The sequence below is a fragment of the Lissotriton vulgaris genome, chromosome 3_1 (genome assembly GCF_964263255.1).
Source record: "Lissotriton vulgaris chromosome 3_1, aLisVul1.2, whole genome shotgun sequence".
In the NCBI taxonomy this organism is placed as follows: Eukaryota; Metazoa; Chordata; class Amphibia; order Caudata; family Salamandridae; genus Lissotriton; species Lissotriton vulgaris.
This window is the reverse complement of record NC_141689.1, coordinates 1,485,522,282-1,485,536,962: the sequence shown is the minus strand read 5'-3', so window position 1 is coordinate 1,485,536,962 and position 14,681 is coordinate 1,485,522,282. Positions and strand designations below refer to the sequence as shown.

The 14,681-nt window shown below is 44.3% G+C and overlaps 1 protein-coding gene across 3 annotated transcripts in view; it reads left to right on the top strand.

Annotated features, from left to right (window-relative positions):
* Positions 1-14,681, top strand: part of UNC5C (unc-5 netrin receptor C) — a 458,529-nt gene that overhangs the window by 347,848 nt on the left and 96,000 nt on the right. For 2 of the 3 annotated variants that reach the window (XM_086961949.1, XM_086961950.1), the window contains exons 8-9: positions 7,082-7,138; positions 12,337-12,528. In XM_086961949.1, coding sequence (XP_086818075.1) covers positions 7,082-7,138; positions 12,337-12,528 — 249 coding nt within the window. The remainder of the gene's footprint in view (positions 1-7,081; positions 7,139-12,336; positions 12,529-14,681) is intronic. The other variant, XM_086961951.1, reaches the window with a different exon arrangement.

The following is a 14,681-nucleotide window of genomic DNA, read 5'->3' as shown; positions in this document are numbered from 1 at the left end:
ATTGGGTGGGAATGTCCCCAAGGAAATGAGTGACAGAGAATCTCCGTTAAATTGCACTCTGGGGTTTATTACAATAGCACCAAATATCTAATAATGCCAACGATTCGCAGTACAATTGATATATCCTAACTATCATGATCAGTGCTTAAAAGAGAAAAATAAGGAGGCAATAGGATTGCATTAGCTTGCTATGTAGAAAAAATTCTCAAAAATCTGGTGACATTTTCTTTTGGGCCGTTGAAAAGTACCACATAGACTGGTCTTGATTTGTTACGATCACTGCAACCAGTTCTTGTCAAGATCTGTTATTGCAGAATATTTCCATTTTGTCTTATGTGCCTCTAGTAAACTACTCATGAGCCAATGGGAAGGATATTTCCTACTCATTAGAGCTCCTTGTAGCTACAGAAGAAAAGGCATCTATTGAGGAACTCTAAGAGTGCAAATGTGCAAATAATGTCTTGTTGAGCCCTTTGTGCGGAGGCAGATGCTGAATGTGTCTTCGACAACACTTCTCGAAACAGTTGATCATGATCGCTCCTTTGAGCGTCTGTTCCAATCTTGTCATTGAAGGGTCTTAGTAGTTTAATGAGTTTGTCACTTGGTATTGACTGTTAAATAGTTTACTTGTTTGTGTACTGAGGTTCTTCATAGCTTTTTGGTGAACTGGTAACACTGATGGTGGCCTTAAAAGTAAGTATCTATCTATTTCAAATTGATCTTTTGCAAACAAAGTAATTTAGAAATAGGTGCTAAAGATCTTTTACTGGCAAGTTCTTTCAGACAACAAGCCAATGCTTGCAAGAATGAACAGCTCAGAGTAATACATGGAGCAAGAGAAGCAGCCAGTTGTGTTGAAGTGATTCCCAGTCATACATTTTGTAAAGTGGCTTTAGTCCCCAGAGGAGCGCTTCCTTGCAGGATGCTACAGATGTATTTTAGAGCTGAGCAAAGAGTGGAAAGGTAAGCTTTCAGACCACTCGCCGATGCAATATGCGTCTGAGATGAAGGTCATGTGATCTCATGAGTCGAGAACTAGTCGCTGACAGTTACAGTACCGCACCAGGCGTCTTCATTCTCTTGCGCATTTAGCTGACCTCAGCGATGGTGGGCGGTGCAGGTTCTCAGAACTTCTTCAAGATGCTGCATGTCTTATGCAGCACGTCACATGTGCGGATCAATGGACAAAAACAGCCGTCAGATGCTACTATCATGTAGAACAACACAAGTTGTTGCCTGTTTGTATAACACTGGGGCTTAGAAAATAAATGCACGAAATGTATAGCTTAGCGATACTCTCATCCAAAAAATGACAACTTGTCCTGCAATTATCTTCCAGGGACTGTGAAGAGTATTTGTCAAACTGTTCAGCTGCACAAAGACAGATCCTGTGATTTTAACTGCTATCGGCTGGGCTGGAATATTTTTGTGCATGAAGTTATTCCTTTCTTGCACATTCACAATCCTGTCAGTAATTCAGGCAACCTTGCACCATGGTTCAAGGGTGCCTGCATTGCCGTTAGGCAGCATACAATGCACCAGCACTACGTGGCAGCAGGAATGCGCAATATCTTAGTTAAAATGGCATATTTCTGCAGTTTCCCTTTCATGCTATACAGTGCAGCTACTTTGCTTGCCCCCCTGCATTGCGTGAAAATTGTGTTAATCTCCAGGTAGTTACCTAAAAATGGCTGCAAGCTGAAATACCAACAAGAATTAATATGTGCTGCAGCTAGTTCTTTCTCTATTTCTTAAAATTGAATTCTGTTTAAATGCCACATACTGAAAATGTGAATGATGAAAGATGCTTGTCATATCTCTTTAATTCAAAGACAGGCAAATGTACAATTTTACTTTAAGTGGGTAAATTATCCACGTGCTTGATCCACTCTAAATTAATGCTGTCCCCCTTTATGGGGAAAAATGTTCATAGGCAGGAAATGGATAGTCAATAACACTTACGACTCATAAATCTTTTCTGAAACAGGCCAAAAAAGAAGCACTGACGCTGTGATTTTGAGACTAGGAAGTCCGAGTGTTCCGAATTGATCTTTGCAACTTGCTTTTATTGAGCCAGCATACTGAACTTCAGCAATTTGTAGGTTTATTAGTGTTTGTTCAGAAATCCGCAGACACACTGCGGCTCACAGTCAACTATAGATGTATTAATTCAACATCTCAACCTGGCGAGGATGAAATGTACAGAGAGAAGAGGAATTTAAAACTTCTAGAGGTAAAATGCACATGTTGCTAATAGCCATGTCTCCTTGAAAGTGCCTGCTGCTGTTTATAAACATTTTAGAGTAAGGAACGAGTGGGATAACAGTAAAAGCAATGCTCAAAGCAACCCCCTCTTGGGACCTGCCAACCTCGCCCAGTAGAAGAAAACGCAACCCACATCATACAAGACAGCAGCATCTTCCCATCCCACATAGAACACCTCAAAGTTTCCAAGCACTGCTCGCCAAGCAGCATTATCCCATATACTCCTAGAAGGCTCTGAGTTGCTTTGCAAAAATATATGTTGATCCAATTATATGATGTACCTAGGCAGGAGGGCATTTTAGATATGAACCACAGGGAAGCAGCCTCCGATTCATGAGAACTGGAATCAGAGTTATGACCTGGTGAAGTGGTTCAGAAACCTTCAGGCCAATTATTGGGCAGGTTGCCCTCTCGACAACATGTATTATACGGACATAGCCAGTAAACCCAAGACGTTCTACCAGGAGGCTGCATTCACACCTGTGCTCCCCGACGAGTCGCCACTGACAAGCGCTGCTAGTCCCAACAGTACATAGGCTGCAGACCACTAGCTGGTAAGAAACTCTACACTCCTCCAGCTTGTCTCCCTCAACCAACCTTACTGAGCGCCAACAATCTTTGCTGTGGCTTCAGTAGACTGCAGTAAACACAGTGCCATTTGTTCCTCTTGCTTCTCCCCTTGGAACACTCAAGTCACTCAACACTTCTTGGACTGTTCCCTTCCTCTCACTATGGATATCAACCATTCGGTTCTGCCCACAATCGGCTCCGCTGGACTCGGTGTCGACATGCAGCTTTGCATGCTGGCCAAAGATAGTCTCACTCAGTTACTTCGCAGTAGTTGGACCCGAATTTTACTACACCAGTGGGCATCCCATTGTCCACTAGCCATGCAAATGCCCTGGCCTCAGCAGACGGCATGTGAGTTTATGCTTGGGGAGTGAATGTGGATCTGATCAGGAGCACCGTAGAAGCATGGCTATGTATAGACTTTTTGGCCCAGCTACACTGCAGGCACTTTTTAGCATTGCATATAGCAGATGTTACTATTAACAAGTTTACCGACCTCAGGATGGTGGAACGCTGAGTAGGATTTGCAAGTTTTGAACTTGGGAGTGGGACTAACGCCTAGCTATGAGGGCTTAACAACTGGGGAACTACGTTCGAATCAGCCTCAGGTGAACATCCTACCATTCTGGGCAAATCACTTAGCCTAAAGAACGCGTAATGTAATCTTGTGCTTTTGTAAAGTGCTCGTATGCCCTGGGCCAAGTTTGCATTATATGCACCTGCAAAAAAATGCAAAAAGCACTTGTGATTGGAAACTACCACTTCTTTTAGCGATTTGTTTAACTGGCTGAAAGCTCCTGCCACCTCGGGTGTGATTTTTCTAGCTAGAGATGGTGTTTTAGGGGTCTACTTTAAGGACTCAGACGTACTGGAATCACACGTGGCACCTGCAGTCACAGCCAATGGGTTGGCTAGAAGTCACGAGCCTGCCGCCAAACCCGACATGACTGAATCTTCAGACGCACACATTTCATCCGTCCACCTAGAGAGAAGATCGTTTGTGGGAGCTCATAGACGTCAAAAGGCCTCGGAAGCAGTGAGTAATTGGGCAAGGGAAGCAAGGTAAATGATGGCGAATGGCTTCTTGGATGTCTCATGCCAGATCTGACCTTTGACATCATTAGTGCAGCCATGAAAGCTTTTCTGTCGAGTGACAGGACCTTTTTGTAATGAGACGCACTCCAGACATGTTCATCATGACTCACTTTCAGGGGCTGCGGGACTTTTATTTTTCGACAACATAAAATATTATGCACTTGGGGACATTAATTACAGCCTCCCGAAGGCTTTCGGGGCCGGTGGATTCATGGAAAGGACAGGCGAGCCTCGCCTTCAACTGGGAGAAAACCACTGCCTCTTGTGACGACAGAAAACCAGCAGGTTTGGTTGTCTCGTGTTTACCCTCTCAACAGTTGAAGGTTCATACGTTTGGCTTCACAGTTTCTGATCCGCACGCGCCTTTTTACTTCCAAGTCCCTCTTCCCTGTTCATCTTTATGCAGGATGCAGCACAGTGGCGTTCACTAATGGCCATGCAATCTGTCTTAGCTTTACAGCCAATTTGCAGCACAGCCTCCAAGCCTGATTTTACTGATTTAATTAGAGTTTGTTCATTTCGAGCAATTGGCAAAGCAAAAAGAATTTCTCGAGCATAAATCTGCTCCCCCCTCTGGGCGCTGTTTATCACTCGTAAAGTAAGTTTAGATTTTTAAGTACAACAATGATAAAAGCGCATGCCGGCGGCGGTGATTTATTTGTTAATGGAAGCCCTTTGGAGCCCCGCGCACTTGCATGCGCCATCATTGTTAGGTTGCCTTGTTCTCACATAGGATGAAATATCTAGAGGTATTATTTACATAAGGCCACAAGCGCTAGGCAATTTCATTTTGTGTCAGAAGCCCAAGGAATTTTGACTTCACTCGTTCAAATATTCCATGGTCTTGTTTAACTGAGATTTATTGCTTTTTCACAATAGCGAATGTTTATACTCATATGTCGACTTACATATTTATTGATGCCTTAGAGTCAATTCTTCTTGTCTCTATGCCCAGGAGTATAACGAGTACCTCCCTAGATAGAGCTATATAAATCCTTGGCTTAACCAAGCGATGCCAAAGAGGACAGTCGTCACTGTGGCGAAAGAGCGTCTAAGCGTTTCGGCCCTAAGTCAAGAGAGGCCTTCACCAAGACTGTGACGGTCACTGGCGATGGAGCAGTAAATTATCTGCTAGAGTAAAAAGTCTTCGTAGTTAAAATAATTAATGTTGGTGAGAAAGCAAGCTAAGGTAAGAAGGTTTGTCAAGTTGTTCCTCGAATGCAACAATTGCATTAAAAGTACATGGTGGTTGCTAGGCCCGTATTTTTAGTGTTTTATCTCTGTGAAGTTAAATGGACACTCATTTTTTATCACTTGATTAGAACATTGGAGTGTTGAGCGCAGGCCTGGACTGGGAATGCAAACAGGCCCTGGCAATTGCGTCGACCAGCAACAGGAGGGTGGGGGAGGGACACTTGGAAAACACTGCAACTGCTTTTGCTACAGGGGGCGATATTGCTGCTATGCTGCAAACCGCCCCGGAAAACAAAAACGGCTCTCCAGGGGTCCAAACCGGCCCAAACCCTGGCGGCCCACCGGAGAAACGCCCGGTTCTCACTATGGCCAGTCCGGCCCTGGTTCAGCGCTCATTTAAAAACAATGGAGTGCACCGGGCTTCTAATGGACGTTAGAAGCCCGAAGCATCATCATTCCAATTTTTGTTCACAGCAGCAGCTGTGAACAAAGGCCTCACGAAGCCTGAGGAGATTTCAACCCACTTGGGAACCGTGAGGCCTTTGTTTTGCAAAATAGAACATTCTGCCCTCTAGGGACGCTGCCCTCTAGGGACGGAATATGCTAATAGCCGTAGAGCCCTATGTAGTGGGCTGTACCGGCTAGTAAAGGCCTGCTCCCTTGTTAAAGGCCCTCACCTTCGGCTCGGTCCTTTAGCACTGGAACAGGTCTTTAATCACTGGTAGAGCCTGCTATAACAGGCTCCAATACCATATTATGGCAAAGATTTTTTACCAATAAATGGCATTGGCTTGGATAGAAAGTGGCATCTGTCCAAGCACATGGGGCCAATAATATTGCTCACAAATATATGGAATGTAATGGCGATTTTGGTGGTGCAGGACGAGGACTGTTCCTCAAAAATGGAAAATGTGAATGCGTTTTATATACTTCTTTGCTTAGATTTTATTTCATGCTGGGGAGGAGATGGCACATTGCAACTAATTTGGCATTCATACTTGCAATAGTTTCCAGCCACCTGCGGCACACTTCACAATTTACTACATAATCTGTGAGCACGCAGGAGGGTGATGTGTACAGCCTCAAAGCGGAGTGAGTGCTAATCTGATAATCTGTTCTGACCCCACACACAGTTACCACTTACACAGCAATTTGTCCTTTTGAGAAAAAATACAGTTGTCAGATATGAATTATCTTCACTTTCCACCCCCCCCCCCCTCACTATTTTATGTTCTAAATGTATCCATGGGGACATTTATACATTTTGTAATGACTTAAAATGTCACGTGAGGTTCATCAATACCCGTCCAATCAGAACCTGCCTCCTTCCCCTAACTTTGCTCCCTTATCTATTTCTCCCCACCCCCCTCTATGAACCATCTCTGTGATTCCTATTGGATAGAGGAATGACACTTCAAAACCTCCTATCCGCAAAAAAGGCAGAGGATTCCCACCCAGGCTGGACTGTGCAGCCAGTGTTTAACCTTTGACCCCCTAGGAGGCAAGTCCCTTGGGCTGAGAGAGATCTTCGGCCCGCCTCTGTAATTCAATAAATGAGAGAGAAAAACAGCAGCCAGTCAGGTTGTCGGGGGATTCTCAGCATATGGCGAGGAGAGGCTCTCGGAGCATGCTAACGACCATTGATGTCTGCAATGAAATAGCTCCATTAAGGTTTATGCGCAGTAGAAGAACGAATTCAAGCACTCCGAAGTTAGTGACTCAAGACTTATTCCCGGCCCTGAAAGTCAATCTGTCTAGTTATTCTTCGTCGCCAATGTTGTTAGGCCGCCATCATGCAAAAAAAAAAAAATGTAACTTTTGTGCACGTAAAAGCTGGATATGTCGCAGTATAAGTCATTTCCCCCTGTTAAGTAATCCCTTTTTTATGATTTTCTTTCTGTTGCCCTTCGTACTTTGATTTTGTTCCCAATTTTTGTTAATTTCTTTTCTTTTTAAGGTTTGATTTATCCCATTTCAACCGAGCAGAGAACCCAGAATGAATATGGATTGTCTTGTAAGTTTTGACATTCGGTTTTCATGTCACTGAAAAGAACGAATATATACATGCTAATATTATTCCCCATTCAGATGCACGCTGTTAGGCCCGGCCACGCATGCATGCCGAATGAGAGGGGACCAGTGTTGTGTGAAGGGATCCTGACACTTCTGGGCAGGGAATATGTTACTTTTTGGACTGCATGCTCAGTTAATTCAGTTCCGCGCTGATTGCTGTCACCTGTTATGCGGGTGCTGCTTGCGATGCTGCCGCCACCATCTCCATAGCACCACCTTCTGATCCAGAAAGCGAGGAGTTGTGTCCGGCAGAGTGTAACAGCAAAGAGCGGGGAAATCTGATAGTCAATCTTCCTGTTGAAGAAATCATAATGCCTTACTCTAACAGCAGAATAAAAAAAAAATAGGATAGATCTTTCCAAAATATACAATAGCTCTGATTAAATCTTGACCACCAGAGAAGTATCATTGGCGAATGGTACATGACCCATCCTTTGATGCTGAGCATTAAAAAAAGTGTGACGAAGAACACGTTGTATAATCAAGGAGCTACTATGTAGTGACCCAGTAGAACACACATCGGGGAGGGAGTTTTGTTTTTGGGGGAGCACAGGCATGGTAAATTGTTATAGCACAGTTCAGAGCATCAACGCAAGTTAAAATAAAACTGTGTAAGTACCCAGTGATTAAACATTTAGGAATGTACTACAGCCGTCCTCCACACACATGTTTGTCTAGTCATTGTGACAGTAGTGGCTGCTACAGAGCGGGGGTTGTGGGTTGGCGGAAGCAAAGGAGGGAATAAAAGAAATAAAAGCACTCACCTGCATACCACCGGCCGCTGCCTCTCCTCCAACATCTAGTCCGGCAGCAGGAAGCCTACAGCCTCCCAGAATCCCCTAGCCAATCACGACACTGCCTTACAGCAGCGTTGTGATTGCTCTGGGTGCCGTGGTTCGGCGCTCAGAGAGGGACTGGACTGGAGGCTGTGAATGTGCTCAACCCAGGCTGTACAATATAGCCTGTGGAGAACGTGCAAAGTACGCATGATGGTTTGGCCAGCCCAAGAAGTCATGCGCACTTGACACCTTGCGTGCTGCCCCGGTTTCCCCTGGTGCTGAAATTCCTATCGCGGGTGTGGTCATGACGGAACGGTTCCGTCATCAGCACAGCCCAACCGACGCTGATGACGGAACCGTTCCGTCATAAGCATCGAAGGGGTTAAGGTGCACCCCCGCTCCTCCTCCCTCTGGGTAGTGCAAGCCCAGTCCAGCCCTGCCCTGCCTCACCCTAACCTAACCTGGCTTCAACTGCAAGCTCAGTACCCTCTTGCACCCTCCATCCCTGATTGATGTGAGGCACTTCATCTGCTTAAGGCAGTTTAAGTTGGGGCGGAGACCGGCAGATGATGCTTGTGATGAAACTCAAAGGTTCATTTGGTAGCCCTTCTGGATAGGAGGAAAACTGAAGCGAGACACAGAAAAAAGGCACGTGTTTCTCCCTATATGCTTCTGCTGACATAGGATATTATTCACCATGAATCTAAACATCATGTTTGTTTAAGCTCTGAGCCGACGTACACCCCAAATTATAAAACACGCAAACAGAAGGGAAGCCATTAATCCAGCAATGTTGGATTATCCACAGTCACCAAATAATAATGCGCCTTCGCCAAATCAAGAACAAGAGCCATTAAACCATCCACTTTTGAGCGACAACATTTTTTCAGGTGCATTAGGACCAATCCTTTTCTTGTGCATGTGCTTTACACTGTTGTGGTGCCCCTTTACTCTTCTGAGCTTGGTTCAAATTCTAGAAATTCTCCCAATTAATAAATGTGGGGGGTTTGTGATGGGGATAGTAGTATGTTGTCATTGTAATCTAAAAGCATCCCTTTATCCCATGATCAAACCCACATGTTTCATGTGTAACTGCTCATGCTCATACATTACTCGTATGCCATCGTGTGGTGAAGATCTGCAGAAAAGAATCTTAGGCCCTGGCCCATTCTCAGAAGGTCTTTTTAGAGTCATAGCAGTCATAAACCAATTGGATTGTGTCTTTGTTGGTGTGCTTCCACCATACAAAAAAGTACGGGGCATGTATTCCTAATTTCAGGTTGGTGTTCTCTTTCCAAGAAGCACTGCTCCTAGTTAATAGCTTAGCTCCCGGTCAGGGCTTAATTTGAGCTCTGCACCAGCACTTAATTCTAAAGTTAATTGTCAATTGATTTGCATATGTCTGGTTCCAAACTGGAATAGAATGGCGAGCAGTAGAACAAGGAATTTATGCCCAGATCTCTGTACTGGGGGTGAATGTTTGACAATGTTCAGCATTCCGTCTATCATCTTTTTGTGTTGCTACATTCACCCCAAGTGGGAAGGGTATGCTCACTATGCCATTGGATTCCAGCTAGCCTGGATGTTAAGGTTGATACTCCAAAACCAGTCCCAGGATGCTTGTTTCTGGTCCAGGGAGGACGACCTGTCCTGGCAGTTCGGGCTGGACTGTTCCCATGGGGAGCAGGGTCAAGGCTAATTTGCATGTGGCTGTGTCCAGCTGGAATGTCATGAGGAGCAAAATACTATAGATTTCAGCCCAGATCTCTGTTCTTGGGTTGAATGTATGACAATGTTCAGCATTCCGTCCATCATCTTTTTGTGCTGTTAGGGTTCAGCGCGCCCAACTCCTCTTTTCTGATATTGCTTCCATGCTAAGGCTTAAAATGCAGCATACAAGTCACTCTTGCCTCTTTTAACCGCATGTGCGCTAGCGGTTTTCCCGCTGAGCGCTGCGATTTCAAAAATCCTGCGTTACGTGACAAAATCAACTCGTCACACGCACAGCGCAGGTAACGCCCATGACGAGCTGACCTTGGGGTTAAGTATTCATCTTAAAAGACTATGCAGCCCAATGATCGAGCACCATGTCTGGTGCCTTACTACACTGTCACAGACTTATCGTCAGGCTTGCATTTATGAAGTACCAAGTGAAGGCATAAGGGAGGGTACAGAGGCAACAGCTCTTGGGGGCTGCTCATCACAAGAATGTAAAATGCTCTGTGAATCGGGCACCATGACAGTGTCTTACATAGCCAAGGACATGCTCCCAGACTGGATTTTAGCAGTCCTGCTGGACAGGCCCGCCCTTCTTCCTCCACCCCTCACTTCCTGCCAGATTCTTGTTTAAAGTGCCTGAGGGGTCACCATGGGCTGAACATGTGTACTTAGCATTGGCCTATGCCTATGAAATGTTTCATTGCTGTTTTCTTTCAGTAGTTCTCTTTCATCTATGTTTTCTTGCACTGGGGCGAGGAGAGGGCCCTTTTGAAAACAAATTCAGTGGCTTGGAACCTTATTAAAGAAAACCTTGTAAACCAATTAATAAGGGTCAGGAAACATACCTTATATTACCACATGATGCGTGCATGCGACTGCATCACAAATAAAACCTCTTTCATCAGGTGCACGCGTAAACCTCACCTAACGTGCGGCACGCCCCTGTTTTGGGCACGCATCTTGTGTGGATAATGTGTAGGCCTATTCAGAGAAGTAATGAAAAGGGCACCTTTCTCAGCACAGCTCAGCAAAGGTCTCTGCAACAGGAGTAAAAAGTGTAGCAAGCAGTGATGCCCCCTGGGCCTTGATGTATATTGGGGAAATGAGCCTGATAAACTTATAGCTAGTAAATACAAGGGTAAGGCAGTCGTAATTGGGGGGCATGCATACTATGATACCCATCCTCCTGATTGCAATGCTTGCAAATTAAAAAAAAACATCCAAACAGTGTATTTGAGCCAGAGTAAAATATTTATCAGAAAAAGACTTCACGGGGGCTGGTTAGTGCATTCAGTAGTCGAACTTGGTAGTCAAAAATCTGTTCATCATGAAATTCACAGTGATTTCTGACAAGCAGTGCCTAAGTGAGCTAGTGGTTGATGGTATGTAGACAACAGTTGGGTTTCCACAAAAATGTCTCCACGAAGACTAGTAAATCTTGTATTTAGAATCTTAAATCCATTTCTGAAGGTAACAGAGGTGTAGTTTGCACCCATGCACACCACAGAACTGCCACTCAAACAGTAGCTGGGGTAGACTCCATACTGCTTGCAATAGGACCCTCAAGTTAGAAAACTATTTTTTAAGGCGTGAGTTAGGCCTTTTCTACATATATCTATCACCGCCAATGTCACAGCTTTGCAAGCAGAAGCTTTCCACAGTGCTGCTCTCAGGCTACTGTCTGGCCTTACATTTTTGCGCAATGTGTGAACAACGAGGGGTGTGTCAAAAGGGAAAGGTCCTTCAGACCGAAGCCGGAATCCTGGTGCCTTTACAGCACTTGCGAAAGAACGAACATGTTTTTAGTACCCATTTGTTCAGCTCTCAAGTCGTTATAACGGCTTGCCTTAGGGGGGTGCATTGATGGAATGATGTTGGATTTAAAGTCCAACACCTTCCCTACTGTTGCGCATACTGGAGTTGGAATAGTAAATTAACCTATTCCAAAATCCAGCGCCCCCCTAAGGAAAGTCGTTATAACAATTTGTGCACTGAACGAATGCATAGTAAAGACGCATTAGTTCTAATGACGTTGTTGTGAAGGCACGGCGTGATTTCGGTTAGCGGAATACCGTCACACATTTGTGTAAAAACACTTATCATGCACTTCTGGAGCTGGAAGTGGTCATGTGTCCTCTATACGTATTTTTGAGACTTGTGTTAAGAAGAGGCTGAACCAAAGAGGAGTGCCAGGCAATGGGTGTCGTTCATAACCCAACGTCACATAACTAGCATCTGTGCATAGACATTAAGCACTCCTTGAATCACATAAAATGAAAGTTGCCCCTTGAAAAATACATATATAACCAGATGAGGTTTTGTCTCCTGCTGAACAAGGTCTTATGCCACACTCTGTGGCCTGAATACAGTAAATAAAGTTATCTGCCAATGAAAATCATAGAAGATTGGCCATTGATGGGTTAATGCTGCATTCCCAGTTTTTTAAAGGATTTAGTTAATCTCTCTGTCCTTTGTGTTGTGTCCCTTTTTAAACTCTGTATTGTACAAACTAAGACCGTTGTTTGACAGTAGTCCTCTTTGGGTGGAGGTGTTGCGGGGGGGCGGGGGGGGGGGGGGTCCAGGTGTGGCAACACTTTGCACATGATTGTCTAACATACCTGTTTCCTTGTTACCTTGTCAGCTGCCCCCAACTCTGATGATGTGGCACTTTACGTCGGCATTGTGATCGCTGTGATTGTCTGTGTGGCCATTTCTGTGATCGTGGCTCTCTTCGTCTACCGGAAGAACCACAGGGACTTTGAGTCAGACATTATTGACTCCTCGGCGCTCAATGGGGGATTTCAAGCTGTTAATATCAAGACGGCAAGGCAAGGTATGTTCTGACCTTATTTGATCTTCTACATGTTGTGCAGAGAAGCATACTTTTGCAGAATACAGAGAGCGCGTCCAGCCCATTCTAGGCGGTGGATGCAAATGCACAGTATCTCACGCTCTTGTGTTTCGGCTTTCAGTTTCTTCAAGTTGAGGCCATCTGGGAGTAAAACGCCTAAAACTTTAATTGTGATAATTGTATTAGCTTTGAATCAGAAATTGTAGATAGACTTAGACATTTGGAATGTTGTGGTGTATGATTTATGGTTGTGGAGACCTCATCCACAAATGGAATTCCTGGCGTAAAGGATCTGCTGAAGAAGGCTACCAGTATGGGGTGAAGACAGCATTAGACATGTTGAGACCTCATCACAAAAGCATTTTGAAGTACCTGAATTAGTACTTCTATATTACTCCTTTCCATGCCCTTATATGCCATTGTGAATATACCTCAAAACATTAAAAATTGTGAATGTACCTCAAAACATTAAAAATTGAAATATTCAGGAATAAGGACTTAATATAACCACTAATAGAAAGAACTGTACCCTCTTTGCACTTTTACCAATAGGGATCTGAAATTTGTGAGGGCACTTACAGAGGCATATAAACATATATAAAAGAGTACTTTTATAGTGCTACTGTTCACAGTCTTAATGACCTTTGTGAACCAGACCCTATATGAGGAGATACAAGAGGCTTTAAATCTGTCTAGCCTTAACACCTTAGCAGCTATGGAACGTCCAGCTCCAGTGCTGAACGTTCCATTGCGCAGGTGAGGTTCGAACGTCCAACGGCCGACGGCAGCACTCCTGAGGTAGTGGTGCCGTCGGCCTTTGGACTAGCCGCAGCACTTATGAGGCTTGGGAGAGTAGGCAGAATGACATTATAACAGGTGGAACTTAAGTGCCTCTGCAATCCAAACACAATGGTGGAAATGAGCATTTCCTTGAACAAATATGGACTTATAATCAGAGAGTTTGAGATGACATTTCTTGGGGGTGAGGTCAGTCAAAATGAACTACCACCGACACAGCAGAACAGTCATAGCTCAAGAGCAAAGACAGGATTTTCAATTAAATAGACTACTGAATCATAGAGAGCAGGGAAAAAAAAGCAGATTTGATGTGCCCGGTGTTCCTCCAGCTCATGGTGCATTATGAGAGTGGATGTGTTAGGGTTGTTTTTAAGGTTCTATATGAATGTGAGGAGCACGTCGCCAGATATTTTATGGGGTCCTTGACAACTAGCACTGCACTAACATATGAAAGGAATGAGAGTTTCTAGTTAGGCAAATGGGTGTGACTTGAAGTGGACGAGGAGTCGGGATACTTGAACAGGAGTGCCCACGCTCTTAGTGTAATGGTTGCCCATTCCTTTTTGTTCCGCGCAGACATCGGTAGTCTTCGAGACGCCGAAACATCAATACTACCATTGAAAAAAAAGGAATCAGGGTAGACAGCCATAAACTCAAGTAACACTCTGTCAACATCCCCTTTTGAATGCAGCACTTCGATTCCTCGGTTTTTACTGTCTTTCCCTGGAGACTATTGTGTTGTTGCATTGTACACTTGGACAGGTAGTTGGATCAAGCTGTAGTTCGATCAAATCTGCAGGAGAGTCATACTTGATGAGGAAGTGAACCCATGTAGTGTGCCATAAAAGCTTGAGTGAACGGTATTTGATGTTCTGCCTCGAGCAAAGGGAATTGGTTGTTGCAAATAAGCTCAGTGAGGAATGTTTATGGGAAGTGCCGTCTAATGAAAATACATATTAAATCTAACTGGCAGTGAAAGCTTTTGCCTCTCATTACATGTTTATCACCATTTAACAAATGAGAAAGCATGTCAAGGGCAAATTTAAAAGCTACACCCCTTTCCCTAGATGAGAGCATCTCTCAAGAAAATGGTTGTTGCTATCAGGTCTCTTCATTATTTACGTTGGGCTTTGCGTATATTGTGAGTGTCCTCTATCAGTGCATGATACCAATAGGTTAAAGCGGAAGAAATGATAATCATGGGGTGATGTGAAAAAGAGATGATAGTTACCATTTGCTCCAGTAGTTATTTGCTTGTAATCCTGAGATATGAAAAAGATCATCCTAGGGAGAAAAGGAGCTGCAGCCTTGTTTGAACTTATGAAGACAGCAAAAAA